General features: G+C 39.1%; 1 protein-coding gene across 1 annotated transcript in view; it reads left to right on the top strand.

Annotated features, from left to right (window-relative positions):
- Positions 1–22,807, top strand: part of slc12a2 (solute carrier family 12 member 2) — a 72,114-nt gene extending 49,307 nt beyond the window's left edge. The window contains exons 17-27 of the mRNA XM_054758133.1: positions 468–608; positions 1,149–1,255; positions 1,769–1,848; positions 2,034–2,177; positions 7,681–7,728; positions 11,056–11,178; positions 11,484–11,595; positions 14,477–14,563; positions 15,994–16,129; positions 17,698–17,765; positions 19,599–22,807. Coding sequence (XP_054614108.1) covers positions 468–608; positions 1,149–1,255; positions 1,769–1,848; positions 2,034–2,177; positions 7,681–7,728; positions 11,056–11,178; positions 11,484–11,595; positions 14,477–14,563; positions 15,994–16,129; positions 17,698–17,765; positions 19,599–19,734 — 1,182 coding nt within the window. The 3' untranslated portion in view covers positions 19,735–22,807. The remainder of the gene's footprint in view (positions 1–467; positions 609–1,148; positions 1,256–1,768; positions 1,849–2,033; positions 2,178–7,680; positions 7,729–11,055; positions 11,179–11,483; positions 11,596–14,476; positions 14,564–15,993; positions 16,130–17,697; positions 17,766–19,598) is intronic.
- Positions 22,808–23,241: the final 434 nt, after the last annotated feature.

Below are 23,241 nucleotides of genomic sequence, written 5' to 3' on the forward strand. Positions count from 1 at the left end.
GGAGTGAAATATGCATGAGTGACTTACTAATTTCTTGTGTCCGACCTGAAGGTTGATCATTAAAATTCAAACAAAGGTTTGAACATTTTTGAGAACGTTTTAACAAGAGAGAAATGTGAGAAAACGTTATTGCCTGTCTGAGAAAAGTGTATAATTTGTATAGTGAGGGATTTTGCAGCCTTAAATCATATATAATAATTGTAAATAAATGAAGTTGGCTACTTGTCGGATTTAACTTATTGCGGGCTATTTTTGGGGACTTACCCCCCTAACTTACCCTCATAACAAAGATGAGCATTTTTTATGTTTTATCAGGATCTAGAAGAGTTCAAAGTTCAAATGTGGTGGCAATATCGTTATACTGTTGTTGTTGTATGCTGATATTATACAAATACAATCATCATAGTTAATTAAATATTCCATTGTCACCATTGTATCCTACAGTGTGTGTGTTTGCCACTCTACAGGGTTATAGAAGACCAAACTTCAAAGATCTTGCAACAGAGCAATCCCGGTATCAGCGTTGGCTGCTGAAGAATGAAACAAAGGCTTTCTATACGCCAGTGTTTGCAGAGGACATGAGGCAGGGGAGCCAGTTCCTGCTCCAGGTAGGGTGACTTTGCCATTAAGGGTCTGTGTACATGAGAACATTTGTTAGGGATTCTGTGCATGTTATTATTATTATTATTATCATTATTATTACTATATAAACAACAATATGCCAGGAGACATTGTGATTTGCATACAATGCTGGTATCACCGCCTGCGCACCAACTGCTTGTCCTCTCCAGTCTTATGCAGAAGAGTATTTTTAATATTCTATTCTGGATATATATTTTATTTTGCTGAGCCTGAGCAACCACACTCTCTTTTCTTTGACAAGCTATTCAGCTTTGAGTGTAGTGGTTATGCATAAATGCCAGGAATTTTTCGACTGGTTGTTTATTCGATACAAAATGGTTTACATCAAGTAACAAATAAAAGGGAAACTGTACCTTTATTAGCGTGCTTCATAAAATGAGGCATTAAAAGCAAGGGTCAGCGTGTGAAATTGTTAGCCTTGCATGATATTGCAGGGAGTACTCAATGCCTGGCGTCGCCCCCTCACAAGATGGCATTTTCTAAATCAGATTTTTCTCCCTCTTAAGGCTACAGGTTTGGGTCGTCTCAAGCCTAACACTCTAGTGCTTGGCTTCAAGAATGATTGGCGGGATGGAGACATGATGAATGTGGAGACGTACATGAGTATAATCCAGTAAGTAGAGCTTTTGTTGACAAAATGTTAAAGCTCCCGCTGTAAGGAACTTCTATTATTTTATAATACTTTATAATCCATGTTCTTCTGATATAATATCTTACTTAAGCAGCCCTGTTCATCGTTGAATTTAGAGGACTGCAATTTTATTAGGTCTTAACTACTTGATTTTTAGTGCCGTGTCGTAACCTCCAAAAATCCCTGTTTTAGCTGTTTTTTTTATATGCTTCGTCGCTTTAAATGTACTATCCCTCCTTGGATCCAAATTACACTTTTTTCACCCAGAAAATTCAAGAACACCACCGTCTTTTATTCGTCACAATTACGAGCTAAACTGAATGAGATTTGTCGTTCGGCCTGAAAAGGGAAGCATAGGCCAGCTCGTTTACACAGTCTCAGAGAAGCTCACGTCACCTTTTCCTGCGTGTGTGCTCCGTTGGGTGTGGCTTGTATGCTTGTTTTTTTTTTTTTTGATGGACCTACTGCTAATTTGTTTAATTTTTCCTCTCTCAGTGATGCATTTGACTTCCAGTATGGCGCTGTTATTCTGCGATTGAAGGAGGGCTTGGATGTTTCGCATATACATGGACAAGGTATTACATTTCTGCGAACTCCAACTATAATTTAGCTACATAATACACATATATTGCTGTATCCAAATGTACATAGGGCAACTGTCAATCCAACTGCCTATCAAACCAGCAAAACAGAACGGCATGATCGAAATGTGACTATCAGTTGAAAAGGAACAAATTTCCTGAACCTTTGTTTCTTACAGATGATTTGCTGTCCTCCCAAGAAAAGTCATCTGGAATGAAAGATGTGATTGTGTCCATTGACACTAGCAAAGACTCTGACGGAGATTCCTCTAAGCCTTCCTCCAAAGCCACAAGCCTCCAAAACAGTCCAGCAACACAGAAAGGTAAGGTAACCCACTAGAATGTTTGAAATAATAATTCCTTCCGTTTATTTTAACAGATGTCCTGTTTAGTATGTGGAGTAATTTCCTGTGTATTCAGCAATGCAATATGTCTGTCTGTTCTGCACCAAAAACTCTGGCAATGATTTTACCAGTGTGGTATCACTGTTTTTGTTATTAATTAGTTCCAAAAGGTCAGATGAAAATGTATGAAATTGGAGACATTTTTTTCCCCATAGGAAATAATTTAATCAAATTAATCTGTTCCATCTTTGTACTTTGCAATGATTTATTTTTTGAATTCAACAGTCATTCTCTACTTCTTTATTAAACTGCTGGCACTCATAACATTCTCTGGCCCCATGGTGGGTTATTTAGCAGTCACATTCAATAAAAAAAAAAATGCACAGTGAGTCACCAACGTGTTTGGTGCCTTGTTTGGGTACTCGACCCCGAGGATTGATACTCGACTTGGCAAATGGGCGACTTTGTGTAACATTCTCATCTGAGTTTGCCAAATGAATGTTTCTTACAGGATATTGTAGTGTTGTGTAAACTAAGTACAGTCGTCCCTCGTTTATCGCCGTTAATTTGTTTTGTTTGGTGAATTTTCTCAAAGTAGGATTCAATATTAATAAACAGAATATTGTCATATTTAGAAAATTAAAACCTGTTTATGACTTTCTAAATATGGGTTTTTACATTACTAGAGCCTTGTGGACATAAAATAACACCCCAATAGTCACTCTTACACTCCTATTATTCTTTGTTTACATCAGATTACACAGGCTACGGGATTACTGCAGGGACATAACAGACGGCCACCGCTGGCATAGCAAGCTAGCGAGCTAACTAGTTAGCCTCTCCAATTTACTTACTCTAAACTTAACCAAGTGTTTCAAACGGACTGGGGAAGAAAGACAAAGAAACCAAACACTTACCACTTCCACACGGAAGGAGGGAGAACCTTTTTTCCCCATTCGATCTCATGTTTGCTCGACTCTGCTGGCTCAGTAGCCAGTCTCCATGCAGTGTGAAAGGTAAAGTAATCTATCGTCATGGCTCATGTCTCATAACATTACTGATGCCTAGTGACCACAGTACTACATACTGTATAACTTGTCTTTCAATCTTTTTGACTAATAATAGGCCATAGTCAACCATAACACAGCAATCATTATTAATTATTTTTTGAAAATCCACGATATACTGAGGGAGCGATATTCGAACCGCGATATAGCGAGGGTAAAGGGTAAAATACAACCGGTGTTACGTGTAGCATTGTACAATAATGGAGATTATTTTGGCGAGAATTTTTGTCAAAAACCGAGGTTTGATTGTACTTGCATCGAAGTGAGACTCTTCTACAATTCTCCAGGAGACCAAGATATCCTCAGACATTGAAAACAGACCTTGCGTGACTTGGAAGTGCCAGAATTATCTTTCTAATGAAAGATTTTGAGGTGTAGAATCACTACTTTTGTTATTTGTAGCTGCTTTTGTTTTGTTTTGTTGTTTTTCTTTTTGAGAGTTCCAAGGGTTTCTGGCACTATGGAATGAGGTTGGCTTTGTCGACAGTGACTAAGATGGCTTTGACTTTGCCACATTTCCCATCATAAAAAGTATCTTGTATGGAAGACATTGCTTACTATTGCAGGACAGACGTTGATGGTCTCATACTTTTTGGAAATTAGGTCCTGTCATTCCCTCACAGTCTTAGTGTAATACACTTATACTTTACAACAGGGGTCACCAACGCATCGATCGCGAGCTGCTGGTCGATCTTTGGGGCTTTGTCGGCCGATCGTGAGAATATTAGGAGAAAAAAATTATTATTACATCAGTGACCTCTCCTCCCAAAGAGTGACCAACAGGCGTGCATTTTGACTACTGAACCTTTCCGTACGCCTTGCCGCCCTCCAGGCACACAACCCGCAAGCTCCAACCAGGAGCTCAGTACCCGAAACCCGACTGGAGGTATCAGCGCATGCACAGCGGATCGCCTCACCGTGAGGTTAATTGAGCGAGCGATGCGAGAGAGAGAGTGAGTGACGGCGCGAACATCGATGTGCCTGAGCGCACAACAGTATACTTGTAGTTGCACGTTAACCATCACTCGCCCACGACACAGAGCCAAGAAGCCAAGGTGTGGTTTGCTCATAGAGCCCATACCACGAGCTCGACCCCGACTAAGATCCACAAATGTGGGAGTGGCCACAGTGCGGCTCGGGGGCCATCCGATAGATCACCAGGGATCTTGGTCTCAGAAGGGTTGGTGACCATTGCTTTACAACATAAATTGATGTACGACATGCGGGACGCGTTTACAGTAGTCTTTCCTGTCAAGTCGCGGGCCGCAAAATGTGATTTGGCGGGCCGCAAATAGCCCGCGGGCCATTGCCGCGAGTTTCAGGCCCCTGCTCTAAGACATAAATAAGACATAATATAGAGTCACACATTGGGCGTTACATTACTTCCTGCTGTGGCTATCATCTCCTCATCCATTATTGGTTTTGGAAATTTCCTCAGATGCCCATCTCTATTCATTAGTTAATTGCTATGAAACCATATTTAAATTTTCCCATGAAGTCATTCAGTTGATCCACACACCTTTTCACAATATTATATGAAGTTTGGATTATTTAAAATGTTGTCCCATTGCTTCCTTTTATTTGTATTTCCTTTATTGACATGAATGCTGTGGTTCTTTAAATGTTATACCTACTTTTATGGTTGTGCTAAAAGCATTTAAGAAGAACTGTCCTTCAATTGGGAACTTCTTCCTCTTTAGCCCCTTTTCCACCAAACTTGCAGTGCTTGGTTATTGTAGTTCCTGGACCTAAACGTGTTTGATTGGGTTGTACCAACTGACTAAACTTCACCTCACCATCAACGTATTCACAAATAGTAGTTGTAGTAATACTAATCGACCTATAGATTACAATTAATGGTAAAACATAGACCAGGGGTCACCAACGTTTTTCCTTGTGAGAGCTACTTTTACAAAATGAAAATGGCCAAGAGCTACTCATTTTTGTAACATTTATTTTCAGAGCTTATTTTAAACCCAAACAAAGCGAATATGCTTGTTTTACCAGAACATTAACAAAATGCTGGTGTCCACAACTCACATTTTGTATTTCAGAATGCATTTCTTTCTACTGTTCTTTCATTATTAACTGAAAACCTGAATGAAAAGCAGGCTTGCGGGTACCTCATGTGGTCGTGGGGGGCTACCTGGTGCCCGCGGGCACCACGTTGGTGACCCCTGACACGGTGTCACTCTGTTGCGTTTTTTATCAAAATACATTAAAAAATCAAACAAAATACATTAATAAATCATGCTGTATCACGGTTGACTACTAGCCTAGTTGCCTATTAGTAGCCTATTAGTCAAAAATCTGCATTTTTAAACAAATTGTATCTATTTCTGACCTAAATTACGCATTTTCTAACATAAAAATGGCGAAATTGACTAAAATACAACTAGAAGGCATTCAGAAGATGCATTCAAATGCATGTTAATATGTAGTATTCTACACTGATGAGATGATAGCCACAGCAGGAAGTAAAGTAACGCCCAACGTGTGACTCTATAATATGTCTTATTTATGTCTTAGATCAAGGGTCTGAAACTCGCGGCAATGGCCCGCGGGCCATTTGCAGCCCGCCAAGTCACATTTTGCGGCCCGCGACTTGACAGGAAAGACTACTGTGAATGCGTCCCGCAAGCTCTAAGTTAAGCTAATGATGCTCACAGGGTGAAAGCATAAGCTACCACAGAACTAAGAGTGTGTCACATGGAGAAACGGGGGTCACTAAACAGAACACTGCCTACAATTGCAGTGCTAACACACACACACACACAAAATGACAGCACAACATGTAACAGGTAAGTAACTACTAGGGGTGTAACAGTACACTAAAATGTAATTGTCGGTTCGGTTCAGTTTCTTGAAGTGCTCGGTTTGATTCATTTTCGGTACAAAAAAGGCAGAAAAAATGACTTGAAATGCTTTAATTAAAAAAAAATGCAAACATATTTTACATAAATAAAAACGACCCATTAGACTCTGAGTTTTTTAAAATAGAATTATAATAATAAAATAAACTGTTGTATTTAAACACTTGTTTAAACATTGTGGCGAAATGTAATGGACAGTTGCAGGTGAAGTCCAACCATCTGTCCATCCATCCATTTTCTATACCGCTTATCCTCATTAGGGTCGCGGGGACATGCTGGAGCCTATCCCAGCTGACTTCGGGCGACAGGCGGGGTACACCCTGGACTGGACGCCAGCCAATGGCAGGGCGCATATAGACAAACAACCATTCACACGCACATTCATACCTATGGACAATTTAGAGTCACCAATTAACCTAACATGCATGTTTTTGGAATGTGGGAGGAAACCGGAGAACCCGGAGAAAACCCACGCACTCCCACACACTCCCAATACCATGTGTTACTGCTTTGGCCCGGTCAGAGTTGTTTGCTCGAGTTTGTTTATATGCTGACGTTATCAGTGTTTGCACTAAGATGGTTTTCTTTCTTGTAGATGTAACGTTCACTGCCGGATGATGCCGCTTTAAGTGTGCTAACATGTTAGACATGTTTCCTGCAGCATACTCGATATCGTTATAGATATTATCGTTATCGTGAGCCTTACTCCCAATACTTGATGAGGCCCAGCCTCACCCAGACTCTACCTCCAGTGGCCCCCGGGTAAACTGAGTTTGAGACCCCTGTCTTAGATGGCTTATTTTCTGTCTTTTATATCTACTCTATTGGGTAATTGAGTGTAAAGGTGACGATAGGAGCGCTATTTCATGTCTGGAGGATGTTAAAAACCGTATGTAGAAGGTCGTAAACAGGTTTTCTATGCTCTAACTACAAAAATATTCACAGCTTCAATGTGAGTGTGACTATCCCATAAGCGTGTGCAAATGTTTAACCTGTCCTAAACTATGAATTTCAATGACTGTTTTTTCTGTTTTCAAAATTGTGTCTGTGAAAGAAATGCCGCCATCCCTTCTAATTGCTCATTTGCACCAGAGGAGCACAATCCTTGTCGACAGAGCTAATGCCCCAATGTTGACGTTCAGTCAGATACCTGATTGCAGGTACCAGTTTCTGACATGCTTTGGATTCCCATACAGGCATGTGTAAAAGAACATGCTGCTTTGAGTCAGGACTAGAAGTGATGTGGCTCTTATCGCATCCGCCTTATCCGCGAACACAATAAGAGGTATAGAAAGTGTACAGGGGACACGGTGGGTGTATTTACCTCGTTTTAGAACTTTGTGAAGACCAAGGGATTTTTTTATGTGTGTGCAAAGTCTTACAACTTAAGAGTGTACCTTCTTTTTTATATGACTGCACAAAAACAAATGTATTTAGTCAAAGTTTTGTTTGTATATCATGGAAATCTGTCAAGTCAGTGGGTATTGGATCAGTTTTGCAAATCATTTTTATTTTTCTCTTCTTTTGTCTCACATTTCCCAGATGATGACGATGATGGCAAAGCCCCAACGCAGCCCCTGTTGAAAAAAGGCAGGATATTCATTTAAATGGGTTGCCTTAAATCTTGCTCTCTTTCTCAGCATAGCGCTTTCTCGTTTTTACCGTTTGTTCTGTACAGTCTCTGTGTTTCCTTCCTTCATACTCAACAACTTTTCATTCAACTAGCTCTTTTCATAGATTAATCTCCATATTCTAATATGGTCTTGATCTCTGCTGTCATTTGTTGTATGCACCTAACAAGCAACTAGCTGGTTTATAATGCTGTGTCTTCTCCCGCTATCCAGTTTCTAGCTCAAGCACGGCCTCTTTTCTTGCTACAGAGCCAAAAGCCTAAAACAATTTTCAGCGGTTGCTGTCAGAAGTTTTCATACACTCATTATGGGTATGAATGTCATATTGATACTTTTTTTTTTTAATCCCTGAAGATGCATGTTGTATAATCATTTTGAACCCGAAAAACAAACCATTCAAATAAATCATTAACGGCTCATAACTAATAAGACATTCATGCCAATGATGGCTTTGTAGAAACTTCTGGCTGTGACTTTTTATTTCTACCTGTTGCTTCACTTCTCTGCAATTGATGCATTGTCTTGAGGTCTTTTACAGGATGGAAATGTCTCCTGCTTTGTGTTTGCAGGCTTGTCTGTCTAACTTAGTTCTTCACACTGTTGGTATTTACTCGGTGTTCATGAAGCATACATGAAATCAATCAACACATAATGCAAAAACATGTAAATGCGCAAAAGTAGAAAAATAGAGCTCTGGTTCTATCAGGGCTTTGAATTGATCACACCTGGACTGTTTAGGTTAGGACGTTTCGACTCTCATCCGAGCAGGCTTCATCAGTTCATGCTCAAAGACAGCTCTAGTCTGAAATGCTATAGGTGAGAGCTCAAATACTAGATAGGACAAATCTAGTGTTAAACGTCAGATCAGATCTGAAAGAAGATTAGCGTTGTCCTATCTAGTCTTTAATATCTTTAATCCAGTCTGAAATGTCAGACAAGAGCTCAAAGAAGAGTAGAGCTGTCCTACAGTATTTAGTCTTTGATTCTCATCTGGCATTTCAACCTGAAACTTTCCTAACTAGTCGAGAGCAAAAAGACTAGATAGGACAGATCTGGGGCCTTACTTATAAAACTGTGCGTGGAAATCTGACTAAAAGTCTGTGTACGCCACAAACCTAAAATGTGCATATGGACAAAAATATTCAGACCTAAAAAAAAAAAAAAAAAAAAAAGTGGCGTGCCGTACGCAACTCCACTCCACGTCACGCCCTCTGCACGCCTTCAGTGTGCCATAAATGGTCAATGGAAATTGGCTCATGAATGTGGCGTACATATTTAATGACCCTTGATTGCATTTTGCTCGCTTCTTCTGAATCTTGGCTGCTGAGAAGCCGAAGACAAAGAAGCGGAACTTCACCGAGACTGAGATGGAAATCTTAGTTGGAGAGCTGGAGGCCCATAAAAACATAATATCTGGAGGACACAACAGTGGCATAATAAGAGGAAGATGAATGAGTCCACTGTCAACAGTCAGCGGAACGGGGCGCACCGTGGTAGAACTAAAAAAAACCCAACTGGTCGGATGCCAAGGCACACATATCCATTTCTTGTGAGCATGTTTCTACATTTGTCCTAATTTATACCACATTTTAGATGGACATAAGCTTAGCGAAATCTGTTTGAATTTAAGATGGACACAGACTCAAAACAGGGATGAAGTTATGTTGAAAATTAATTGCTGTCATTCTAGACCAGGGATGAGCAAACTGCGGCCCGGAGGCCACATCAGGCCCGCCAAGCCTTTGAATCCGGCCCGCCAGTTGCTTCCAAAGTATTTATTTAAACTTTTAACATACAGGCTGGCAACATGACTTGCAAGTAGTCAGAGTCAGTCTGAGACAACCTTTTGCTTTTCACATGCAGCCATCCATACAACTACCTACACCACTACATGGTGCCAAAGAAACACAAGTCAACAAATATGGGACACACAATTTAACCTGTCTGGGAGGTGAAAAAGGAGGGATGTTTACATGCTCTTTAATAGTAAATGTTTCAGTTCATATTGTATATCACACATCCTTCATTCATGTACATTCCGGGTGTCTTATTCAGTAAAAAAAAAATATGTAAAATTATATTTCGTTATTTGATGTGGTCTGATATTTAGAGTGCTGCTGAGAAAAGGGATACAAGCACATATAGCAGATTGTATGACACTCTTACATATAAAATAAGACAAATAATTCCAGGTGGACTGTTATAATTATAAGGTTAAACTAGTGTGCAGGGATCAAATATATACTCTGGCCCCCCCGCCAATTTTGTTAACTCAATGCGGCCCGTGAGTCAAAAAGTTTGCCCACCCCTGTTCTACTTGTAGACGGATAGTTAAATAAAAAAAAAAAAGTTTAACTTTATGGCATTAACACCATCCAAATATCAGGTATATTATGATTATTTTATTTTTATTATTATTATTATTATTATTATTATTTTTGTGTGTCATTTCAAAGCATCATTTGTGGAAAAGGAAAGAGGAAGTTTACGCATACAGCCCTGAAACTATCCACACAAATAAAGGCCGTGCATGGAAAATAAATGTTGCTATTGATGACATACTTGACCTAATTACTCCTATTTAGTCTTTGAGCTGTTTTTAAACTTTTTAAACTAGAGCTATCCTATCTAGTCTTTGAGCTCTCATCTGATGTTTCAGACTAGAGCAGTCCTACCAAACGAGAGCTATCCTATCTAGTCTTTGAGCTCTCATCTGATGTACTAGAGCTGGCCTATCTAGTCTTTGAGCATGAACTGATGAAGATGATCACGATCAATTCAACGTCCTAAGAATACAATGACCTGGGTGAATGAAAATATTCACAGGCATATACTGTAGTTTTGGTTGTCTTTCAAATACTTGCACAAATAAGAACTATGCTTTTAAGCAATGAATGTTCATTTCTCATGAAAACATAATTTTAACTATTTGAATCAAATGTTTGCTGCAAATTCTTCACAGCTTGCCCAATTTTGTTACTATATTTTACTGTTAAGATGCATTGATATTTTAATTTAAGTGTAATTTTATTATTGATTCAAGTTCAAGTTCATCTACAGCCTGTCTATGCAAGTAAAGGTAGTAAAGTCAGGTCTGTATGTATTAAATGCAGTGTTTTCACTTTTACTCTAATAGATTTCCACTAAATACTGTACAGTATATGAATGAAGCTGACGCAATGAATCAGATGTATTCATTTTGTTCATACTGTATAATGAAATGTTTTGACATTTCATTTCATTTTGTTTGCATGTGCTGTTGTGTGCATGGAAACCATCCCTGCAGATAAGAAGAACGCCACTGTACCACTGAACGTGTGTGACCAGAGACTGCTGGAGGCCAGCCAGCAGTTCCAGAAGAAGCAAGGGAAGGGCACTGTTGATGTCTGGTGGCTGTTTGATGATGGAGGTAAAGTTTGGAAGGAAATAAATATGATCCCTTGTATCCAGGTTACTGTGACTCAGATACTACATAACCCATCTACTTATATTATTTCTCTTTGTCCATTGTTTGTAAAGATTTTTGTCATTTTGCTCCAACTTCCACAGATTGTTTTATTTTATCAAAACAATAGTAGTTGCTAAATGTGATGCATGTGTCCTTTTTAACACTCTATATTGTAATAAATGATTAAACACCCATTTTGATCAATGAAATAATAATTAGTTCTTTGGATTATGTGGAAATGTGTTCATTATCATTTTTGTCTGCAGGTTTGACTCTGCTCATCCCCTATCTGCTGACCAACAAGAAGCGATGGAAGGACTGCAAGATTCGTGTTTTCATTGGAGGCAAGATCAACAGGATAGACCATGACCGCCGAGCGTAAGCACTGCACAGTATTAAATTAGATTCCGCTCCAGAACCCTCCCCTTCTCTCTTCAATTGCAATTGTTCACTGTTGACACAATCCAGGTGTATGCCTCACACACATATTAAACACATTTAAATGATACTGTAACTGTATAGGGAGGCACCAATAATGAATGATAATGTCACAGTGGAGCCAGTCGCAAGCACACAACTATGATGTGTTCAAGTGCGAAATCTCATCACCTGACAAAAAAAACAGCGAAGCATGCAACAGTGGTACATGGATGCTGTACATTTGATCTGTGTTATTACATATTTATAAATTATAAATATATTATGAATTATTCATAAATTATTACCAACTTATGGTGAATAAAAAGTGAAAAATTTTAAAAATAGTTTTTTGGACCAAAAATATGCGAATTTGTGGGTTATACTATAACTGTACTATACTTTTCAGGTGTGTTCCATGTATTTCTATCCCACAATGCATGACAGCAGCCTTTTAAACCTATGGCTTCAAAATACAGTAGTCCCTCGCCACGTGCTTCGAATTTCGCAGCATTACTGTCACCGGTTTACAAATTATATGAATTAATAAATAATCAGTATTTTGTTGATTACGGCCTATTAATGGTCAAAATATGCACATTTAAGCAAATTGTATGTATTTTTGGCCTAAATTAAGTATTTTCAAGTATAAAGTACAAATATAAGGCATTCAGAAGACTCATTTAAAGACATGTTGTGATAAGCAGTATTCTACACTGGCCACTAGGTGTCAGTAATGTTACATTAATGAGACAATAGCCACCGCAGGCAATAATGTACAGAAACCAGAAGTAAAACAGGAACAACAAGGAACTCTCCCAGGCTAACAGGTGTGAGTCAAAATGATATCTATGATCCGTATTTTCTCTTATGTCTACTGCATATGTAATATGAGTGTAACTGTGCCGATGGGGTGTTATTTCATGTCTAGAGTTCTCTAATAATGTTAAAATCTCTACTTAGAAGGTGGAAAAACGATTTTCTGTGCGATTTTCTAACTTACAAATAAGGAATTCTACTATGCGGAAATTCTCGTATCACAGACGGGTCTGGAACAAATTAACTGCAATAAATGAGGGGTTACTGAATAGTTTTTAGCGCACAGTGCTATCACCCTGATTGAACACACATACGCGCACACACACACAAAACCCCACCCACCTCTGCTTCTTTGTCTCTCGCTTATTGTCGCCTCCAGCTGCTTCCTTTTGTAGGGTAAAATTAGCACTGACACATTTTTCTCTCTAAAGCTGCTCACCTTTGTCTTTTTTGTTTTTTATGGTAAAAGCGTTACATTATTCTCATTATTACACGATTTACCTTATTTTTCCTCCACATTTCTAAATACTCTTCTTACTTAAGAAGCTCTAAGGTTTTGAGAATTGTCCAAAATCTTCTACACACCAACATAATGTATTTCAAAGTCATTTCATTTGCAAAGCTTGAAGGAAATATTTAACTCCATTCCAGAAACTCTGATCTCCTCTAAGCTTGATATGAGGATCAGTGCTCCTAATGGGCAGAAATGTATGACTGTCATAACTCCACTGCACAAGCTTTCATCACTTCCACACTTGATATGAAGAGTCATGAACTCAGCAGCAGGGTAATCGGCTGTACTGTGTCTCTCTTGGCTGAAATGTATTTGTCCTCCAACTTGATTGTGTTTCATAAAGAGGTGGCTGTCACCCGCATAACAAATTTATTTAGAATTTATGAAATATGTGGACAATCAGGAGTAGGGAGTGGATGAATGATTTACAACCAAACATCAGATGTGGAACACGAGACACCCACCTCACGATACACGAGACAATACACAAGATTGAGTCCACGAGAGCGAGACGAGATTTTGACGTTATGTACAGCGAAAAAATATGACTGGACAAACTTTTTTTTAAAATTATTTTACCGAGTCGCAAAATCATGCGAGTGCGTTTTGAAATGTTATTATCCTACAAATTGGCGTGAAACGATATTATTGTCTACATTTTTTTGAGACCAAATAAACCACTGTTATGATAATATGTAATAATAATAATAAATAGTATATCATAATAACGCTATATTTTCCTTTATATGTCATCTTTCACTGAAGTTGTGGAATTGGCGTTTGTGACATGTATTTTCTAACAGTCAAGTGACACTGTCTGTCATTATTAATCCTGCAATGAGCCAAGTTCCGCAGATGGCCCATGTGCCAGACTTGGGACGTCCATGTGCCAGACGAGGTGCTGCCAAGTGAAGGAGGGGTGTGTTTGTCGGGTTACATTGTGGGGGTTTTAGAGCTTCCGGACTGGCATTGCACTGCTGCTGCACAATGAAAGGTGGATACTTGGATACTTCACCTTTGTTGACCACTTGTATATAAAGGCCCAAATAAATGCATCACGCAAGAAACACTTCCTGTTTTTCACTTTTAATGCACGGATCTCCTCTACATATGAGTTGTTATGAAGTCAAGTTATGGCCGCCACAGTACACAGTCATATCAGACACACATTTATGCAAATTTATAACCCGCAGGGCATTCTGGGTAACTTCTTGTTGGGGAAGTGTGCGTGGACTTCCCAGGCAGGTTATAAAATAGTATTGGTTTGGCCCTGACTACTTTCTGTGCACAAAAAAGTTTTTAAAAATATATATGGCAAATGAGATGGGTTTTCTACAAATAAACAGCCTAATAATGGAGGTTATGAGCACAAACTCTGATCAAAATCTACTGAATGGCGATTATGCGGGGATCCACTATATAATCCACTTACTTCAAGTTCCATTTGAGCCGCAGCTGGTTTCCTGGACTCACCACAGCGGCGTTTGTGCTCTTGTGTTTCCCGTGTAGGATGGCAACTCTGTTGAGCAAATTCAGGATAGACTTCTCGGACATCACTGTGCTGGGAGACGTAAACACGAAGCCCAAAAAGGAACAGTAAGTATTTCCCGTATTCCCATACGTTTTCATATCATTCAAATGGACGTGTAACATGTTCAGTCAATGAAAAGGGCAGTTTGTTCTGCTATTATTTTTAGCTTTCTTCTTCTTTTTTTTTTTTATTAATTCGTGTCATTTCAGTTGTTTGTACAGCACCAATTCCATATTGAGCAGTCCAGGACCACAATTGACACACAATATGTTTCCATGCACTAAATTTACGTCACATATAAACAAAGCACCTCGCCCAGGATTGGCAGGTCTGCCTTCAAATATGCAAGAGCAGCATTTCTAGCCACATTGTGCTATGAACGGTGTCTCCCAGAACATGTCGTACATGCTGTACGGTTTAATATTGTTACAGATTAGAAACACCATGACTCTTGTGGATGTGGTGATAAACAATTGCAGACCACAACGGATAATAAGGGTGTGCCATGAGCGGGGCTTGTACAAGTTAGGTTGTGCTGTCAACTATGTCTCCGTTAAAGTGATAATGCAAAACAATTACCTGCCAGACACAACTGTTGCCCTCTGTTCAATTTATTACGAGCCTCTTGACCTGGACAGCTAGAGTTTGCACAGAATCAGTACAGGTCACCAGTGTTATGGCTACTTTTTTACATCACCAAGTCCAACCGTTTAGCTTCCTTCATTCATACAGTAGGTACTGTCATTTTCGAACGGAAGACACAGTTGTCTGTTTTTCTCCGCATTCATGAGTGATTTGGCAACAATTTAGATCGTAGCTAAAGTTACAACTAGGGGTGTCCCGAAGTTTTTCACTTCCAATCTGATATCGCCTGATACTGGCACGAATCATACATAGTTTTATTACGTATTTCATAGTAAAAAAGGCTTTTTTAGAATGTAGATGCAGGCCGATATGATCTGTTTTTTTGTTTTGTTTTGTTTTTGTTTTGTTTTTTTGCTGATATCGGCCCGATATCCGATATCAATATCGGATCGGGACACCCCTAGTTAGCTTGAACAGCTACTATCAATATGCACACAGCGAACACTCATTTCTCCACAATGATGACCCACCTGTGAATTCCGGATTATATGCCACCGTGGCGCATGTGGAGAATACCGGATCCGGTCTGGTAACGCATTCATACGAGAGAGAACTCATTTTACATTGCATAATCTTGGTATGTTAAGATGATTCTGAAAAAGCCAAATACAATCTAATTAAGGTGTTTACATGCGTGTTCAAAAGCTACATTAGTTTTAAGACAATTCATGCAATAATGTTTTGTGTGTGCGTGCGTGCGTGCGTGCGTGCATGCGTGAGTGAGCGTAATGTAAACGTAATGACAGTGACTCCCACATGAGCTAGCTGGCAATTTCCCAGATTAAGCCTTAAATTAGTCAAATTATCTTGTATTATTTTATAAAGCACGGCTGTTGTTTCTGTTGTGTAGCGTGACTGCCTTTGAGGAGTTGATTGAGCCCTATCGATTGAAGGAAGACGACATGGAGCAGGAGGCAGCCGAGCGTCTGAAAAACAGCGAGCCATGGAGGATTACTGACAATGAGTTGGAGCTTTATCGTGCCAAGGTCTGTTCTGTATTTCATTATACATATGTGATTACTGTATAAGTTGACATTTAATATTGAATGATCTGATTTGAGCAAATTGTTGCATTTCCATTTATTTAACACAGACGACAAAAGAAGGCAGAATAATGGAACACAGTAATCCCTTGTTTATCGTGGTTTATTGGTTCTAGACCTGACCGTGATAAGTGAATTTCCGTGAAGCAGGAGTCCTTTTTTATAAATGAAATATTTTTGTAGTTATAGCATAGAAAACTTTCTAAATACGGTTTTTAACATAATTAGAACCCTCTACACATGAAATAACACCCCTATAGTAACCTTTACACTTGTATTATCCAATATAGTAGACATAAAAGGCAGAAAATAAGCCATTTAAGACATAAGACTTGTGCTCTTGTGTGCTGCTGTAAACACGTTCCGTTGCTAAGGGAGCTGAGTGGGGGGCGGACAGGAAGTACCATCAGGGGTTCAGAGTTGAGGTTTTAGTGAAACCGCAAAATTTGAAGCACACAGTGGCGAGAGATTACTGTACCGCCAACTAAACATACAATACTGGCCAAAAGTTTGGACACACACAATACAACCCCGTGGTCCCAACTCCATTAATAAGGCAAGAAATTCCACTAAGTAACCTTGACAAGGCACACCAGTGAAGTGAATCTATGAAGCTCATTGAGAGAACACCAAGGGTTTACAGCACTATCGAAACATTTATTTTAAGACATAAAATATGTCTAAAATTATACGGCATATTTTGTTATTTCACACTTTTTTGCTTAGTACATAATTCCACATGTTCATTCATTATTTTGAGAATCTACAAAAAGCTGGATAGGTCATACTGGTCCAGAGTGTTGGGACCAAACACTCATAAGGCCTTTCAGCACATGCATACGACGTATACCAGCGGAAGTTCTAAAATAAAAGTCATGAAAATAAAGAAAATGCATTGAATGAGAAGGTGTGTACTGTACTGTACATTGTGATACAAACCCTGTTTTCTAAAGGGAAAAAAAACAGTGGCTTTGTGTTGAAGGTGGCCAAGCAAATTAGTGTCATATCTAGTAATATATCTCATTAATAACACATTTATCTTATTTTTTAAATATGCTGAGGGCCAATAAAAAATAAATAAATGAAAAGCTGCTAGCTAGCAAATGCAGACAAGTCCAAGAGTCTGAATTATTATTTTATTTTTAGTACATGAAAGTTCCTTATGCCGCACACTGCAAGAAAATGGAGAGCTGTGACGCATACAAGCGTGTTCAGGAGCCAGGCTGCATGTTGAGTACGATAAATTTGTACACGTTGGGGGGGCCTGTCCCACTTTAATGGCAGCTGAGGATCATCGTGGGACACCACCCACATTCAGGAACAGAGTACACAGTATACTTACTGAAGTGTACTGATAGAAGTATTCCACTTGAGACATTATCTTTGACTCAGTTCTTGCATTTGCACTTCCACTCTTGCAAGTTTGTTTCGGGATTGAATTTGATGATTTTAATTTTGCTTGCGTGTAATTTGAGAGAACCTCTCTTTAATGAAATGCTTTGTTTTTCCAGACTAATCGTCAGATCAGACTCAACGAACTACTGAAGGAGCACTCCAGCACAGCCAACCTCATCGTCATGTAAGCCATTTTGGTCTTTGTGGGTGTGTGTGTGTGTGTGTGTGTGTGTGTGTTTGGTGGTTTAGATGTGTTATGGTTGATAGATACATGAAGCACAGTAATCCATAGCCACGTTGCTTCAAATTCCCCGGCTTCACTTGGTCACGGTTTTTCAAAAATATATTCATTAATAAATCAGTGCTTTTTCTGGTTCAATATGACCTATTATTAGTAAAATATAAAAAAAAAAAAAAAAAAAAAAATAGCATATTTAAGCAAATCTTACATTTTTCGGCCTAAATGAAACATTTTCATGCATAAAAATGGCTCAAAGAACTAAAATATAGGGCATTCAGAAAAACGCATTGAAGAACACATTGTAATATGTAGTATTCTACACTGGTCACTAGGTGTCAGTAATATTACATTGATGAGACAATAGCTACTGCAAAAAGTACTGTACAAAACAGGAAGTAAAAAAGAAAATAAGAAGGGACTTTCCCCAATGCTGACACATGTGAGTCTATATTCATATTTATGCCTTATTTTCTCTTATAATGTCTACTATATTGGGAAATGCCAATGTAAATGTGAATATAGGGGTGTCATTTCATATCTCGAGGGCTCTAATAATGTTAAAACTCGTGTTTAGAAGGTCATAAACAGGTTTTCTCTGCTCTAACTTTGAAAAGATTCAATTTATAAATGAGGAATCGTACTATAATTATTAGACAACGTTGAGGTCCAGACCCTTCCTCTTCTCTCTTTAATATGCTTCACACACAATCCAAAACTTTAAATGTGTACGTGCTCACCACTCATGAATGACAAACAAGAAGATGAACAAGTGCGAAATCTCAGCGCTTGAGGACAAAACATGAACAGAGAAGCATGAAAACATAAACATGTAAAAATGGTGGGCTTTCTAACAGTGGTACTTGTATGCTGTACATTTGCATTAACACATTTTTAATATAATATAGTTGTCCCTCACAATGTCGTGGTTCAGTTCTCGCTCCTTTGCTATATCACTTAATAAATGATCCCTCTTGCATGATAGACTGTGATCTTATTAGTCAATGTTGAAATACAAGTCATATGTAGTATTCTGGCCACTAGGCGGCAGTAATGACACAAACGCATTGATGAGGCATTACCTTACATTACATTACTTTACCTTAACACTGCATGAAGTCAACCATGGCATGTCAGACATGATAGAGTGTAAAAAGGTTCTCCTCCGATCCTGTGTGGAAGTGGTAAGTTTTTGGCCTCTTGACTTTAGAAGAAATAAATTCGAGGCTAAATTCGAGGCTGGTTAGCTTGCTGGCTTGTTAGCTCACTAGCTAGCAGCCATCTCAAGCTCTTGCAGCATAAGAGTTGCAATGTGGTGAAAATAATGAATAATAGGAGTGTAAATGTGACTATAGGAGTGATATTTCATGTCTTTAGGGCTCTAATAATGTTAAAACCTGTATTTAGAAGTCATAAACAGGTTGTCTATGCTCTAACTATGAAAATATTCTGTGAACAATGAATCCTACATTGCAGATACTCATGTAACGCGGTCGGGCCTGGAACCAATTATCCGCTATAAATGAGGAATGACTGTACTGACTTAGGGTAAATGAAATGTGTTTTCCGTGAAAAAAACCCCAGCCTATTTTCAGACAAAACAATAAAAATAAAAACTGGGGGGGGGGGTGTAAAAACCCCGGCATTTGAGGGGCTGTGAATGCTGAACTGCAGATGTGCTGGGATCCACTGTATAGTGTGTTTTTTTTAGATTGTATATTACTCAGTGCTTTTCCAAATGGACGTCAATTGCTCCTCTTTGTGTTTGACCCCCATCAGGAGCCTACCATTGGCCAGGAAGGGTGCAGTGTCGAGTGCTCTGTACATGGCCTGGCTGGAGGTGTTGTCAAAGGACCTGCCGCCCATCCTCCTGGTGCGCGGCAACCACCAGAGTGTCCTAACCTTCTATTCTTAAAAAAATACACAAGGAGAATGTCTCACATCCACCTAGTGTCTGTTAGTGGACCCACTTTTATATATACACGTATATATATATACAGTATATATAGATATATATACAGTATGTACCTTCCAGTTCCAGTCCAAACATAAGTATGTACCATGCACACTTTAAAACAGCAACGTTTTAAAATAAAGCAACAAGAATAAAGTTGAAGGATGGGGAAAAGACACACGGTTCAAGCAGGGTTGGGGTGCTTTTAAAATGTACCAACTCTCCTCCTTTCTATTTGTTCCTGAAACGTTTGTATTTTCTCTCCAATTTCTTCTGATTCATACGTGGAAATGATCGGTTTCTCCGAAATCGAGGGGTCTCTGGTTTTTAAAAGCGGTTCTTTTGCACCAACTTTACCGTGTGATGTGGAATATTTTGCGGCCGCACTTGCTGTTCATTTTATTTGACGAGTTTTAATGTTTGTGAAGCAGCAAGGGTCCCCTCGCTGCTTTCCTGGAATGTTTGGAGAGAAGCATGGAGAAACAATGCTTTGCAACACCTTTTTAAAGCCTTATGGATGTGCCTTCCAGTTGAATCAGATGATATTAATCTCTATTTAGATGACGAGAAGACGTATTATATTGCTTGATAGTTAGGTTTATTGATTTTCAACTTGATTCTTTCTTAGTAGAGTGAACTGCATGAATTTATTCAACGTGTAAGTGACGGCATAAAGACTTTCTGCCAGTTCTTCCCCCTTCGTCAACCTGTGTCTGGGGCCATAGTGCTTTTCTTTTGATAGTCTTCCTTTTAAAAGACCTTATTTTTGATGCCTCAACTACTCTGCAAAAGACACTATTAAGCTTGTAGGCAAAGTGCCTAACATCCATAGAATATTATTTTTGTGGACTTATTTTTTTCGCTGTCACATGAAGAGTAGCCTCTCCTATGTAGCCGCTGATCAACTAAATGCTTTCATTCAACAAATGTTTTGTTTCTTGCATTGTTTTGTCGTCTGAAAACTTTGCCTTAATACCACAAGTACCAGTTTCACCATTTGTAAGCCATACCAGATACAGTAGCTCACATCATGTTCACGAAAAAGTGCTTGCTTAAAGCTGATGTTGACAGTTCACACTACTTTTGTCGACATAAAATGTATTTTCTTTGGTGCATCAGCCGGTTTATGTCGGTCAAAACGTGTTGGGAGCAACGGCTTGACGTTTTCTAGTAATGGGTAATCTAATTAATGACTATTTCAGACCTAACCGGCGTGAAATGTGGTGCGTTGTTATGCACTGATATCCGACAGCTGCTACCGCTCTCAGGCTCACTCGTAGATATGTGAATTTCGTGAACGAGTTGAATCTGTAGAATGGCTCTTTTAAGGGAACGATGACAAATGAATGCTGTAATCCCTCACCATTTTGCACTTCAAATATCACGACTTTATTATTATATTATTATCTATTATGGTTTTTCTAAAACATTAATTAATAAATCATGCTGGTTTATGGTTGAATATGGCCTGTTATTAGTCACAAATAATGCATATTTAAACACATTTTATGTTAAATTAAGCATTTTCAAGCATAAAAATGGCTACATGAAATAAAATACAAATATAAGGCATTCAGAAGATGCATTCAAAGACGTGATGATATGTAGTATTCTACACCGGTCGCTAATGTTTGATGAGACACACAAGCATCAAACTTGGTCGCTACTGTTGCGGCCGTAACCTAAATCAAGCTAAAACTCCACTCAGCTCCTCTCGTACCAAAACACATTGTGGAAATTCACTTATCACGGTCGGGTCTGGAACCAATTAAGCGTAATAAACGAGGGATTACTGTATTTCAAATGTTACTGTTACCGGTGTGAAATGTGCTGCGTTCAATGCACTGATATACGACAGCTGTTACCCACTCAGCTTGCTCACTCAAAAGCATGTGACATTCGTGAACGGGCCGGGTCGTTTGAATGACTCTTCAAAGGAATAATGAGACTCCATTTGCCGATATAGGAATACAATATATAACAACGGGTCATCCTTATATGCAACTGGGAATTGTTTTTCCAGCTTTTATTTAAAAGAGCAGTTTAAAAGACTCGACTCGTTTGTGAACGTCTTGTGAACTCGCTGCAACAATGTTGAGTGTGTCGAGTTAAAGCTGTCGTTTTCAGGATGAGGCACTTCAACGTCATTGATGTAAAAGGCAAGAACATACATGTGAAGTGTACAGTATGTCCAACTCCAAAGTGTTCGTTCCCGTCCGTTGTGAGTAACACAAATCTCGTCAAACGTCTCTCACCACGGCTACAAAGCTAAATCACAAGTCTTTGACATATTATAAGTAAGGCAGTAATTACTTTCCATGGTAACTAATTACATTTATGAAAAAGCAATTGAATTACATTTTGGGGAAAGTAACTAATTACTTTTTTTAAGTGAATTGCCCAACCCCGGTTATGGTATTGTTAACTTCATCATTATCGCTCGTGTGTTTTTACAAAAGCAGATTTGTGTTTATGTCGAAATTAATAAAACAAACGGAAAAGGTTGGGCTGGGCAACAGAACTTGCCTCCAAAGCTTCAGCGTGGTACTTCTTTTGTGGTAAACTTCTCAGCTCGACTACCAAAACGCTCCCCTTCGAATGGAGGAACACAACGTCAACAGACTGCCGTCTTTTCAAAAATGCTTAATGTCGCCTGTTCTCCTCACGTCTCTGGCCAAAGCCACAAGTAACCGTTTTCGGTTAGGACGACAACCGCGTATGTCGACATAAATGTATTCCACTGTAATACACCACCACAAACACGCACTCCGTCCACCACGTCCCTCATCTTGCTTACTGTAACTGCTAGTTGCTGGTGGAGCGGTGATTCCACAGATAACACATTCCAGCATTGGCGTTGCTCGTTTGCCGTCTGGATGTACGATGAACTGCTGGCTGGAGGATAAACGTCACACTTGGAAGGCTGTGAATCATGTGACAGAATGTGTCAAGTCAGGAGCAAACTTATACCTCTATGCATTTCACTTTGTGTCGCCTACGTACTTGTAATAAAAGTCCATCTCTCCATTTGAAAGGGTCCATTCGCGTCACTTCATTTCGTTATTTGAAGAACTACCTATTCATGCCATGATCTCTGATGATAATCGATGTATTGATTGTTCAGTTGTTTGAAATTGTTAATTAATCATGTTGAATAAAATGGAGTGCACTACTTGGCAGAGGCGCTGTGGATTCCGTCTCGGCTACTGTAGTGTACACCCCTTTCACACCTATCCATACATTTCCAAATTCAGAAATAACAAATAATTCATTACTTAACCGGATATTCTTACCAGGCTTATTTCGCTCAACTACTGTAGACAAATCTGTGTCAGTACGTATTTCTTTGCAGATATAATGCATCCACCTCACAGGTGTGACAGCATGGTTATTGCACAGGTTAATAGTGGCTGGCCACAATAAAAGGCCACTCCAAAATGTGCAGTTTGCAGCATGCCTATTTGCGCA

The sequence above is a fragment of the Dunckerocampus dactyliophorus genome, chromosome 17, assembly GCF_027744805.1.
Source record: "Dunckerocampus dactyliophorus isolate RoL2022-P2 chromosome 17, RoL_Ddac_1.1, whole genome shotgun sequence".
NCBI classification, from domain to species: Eukaryota; Metazoa; Chordata; class Actinopteri; order Syngnathiformes; family Syngnathidae; genus Dunckerocampus; species Dunckerocampus dactyliophorus.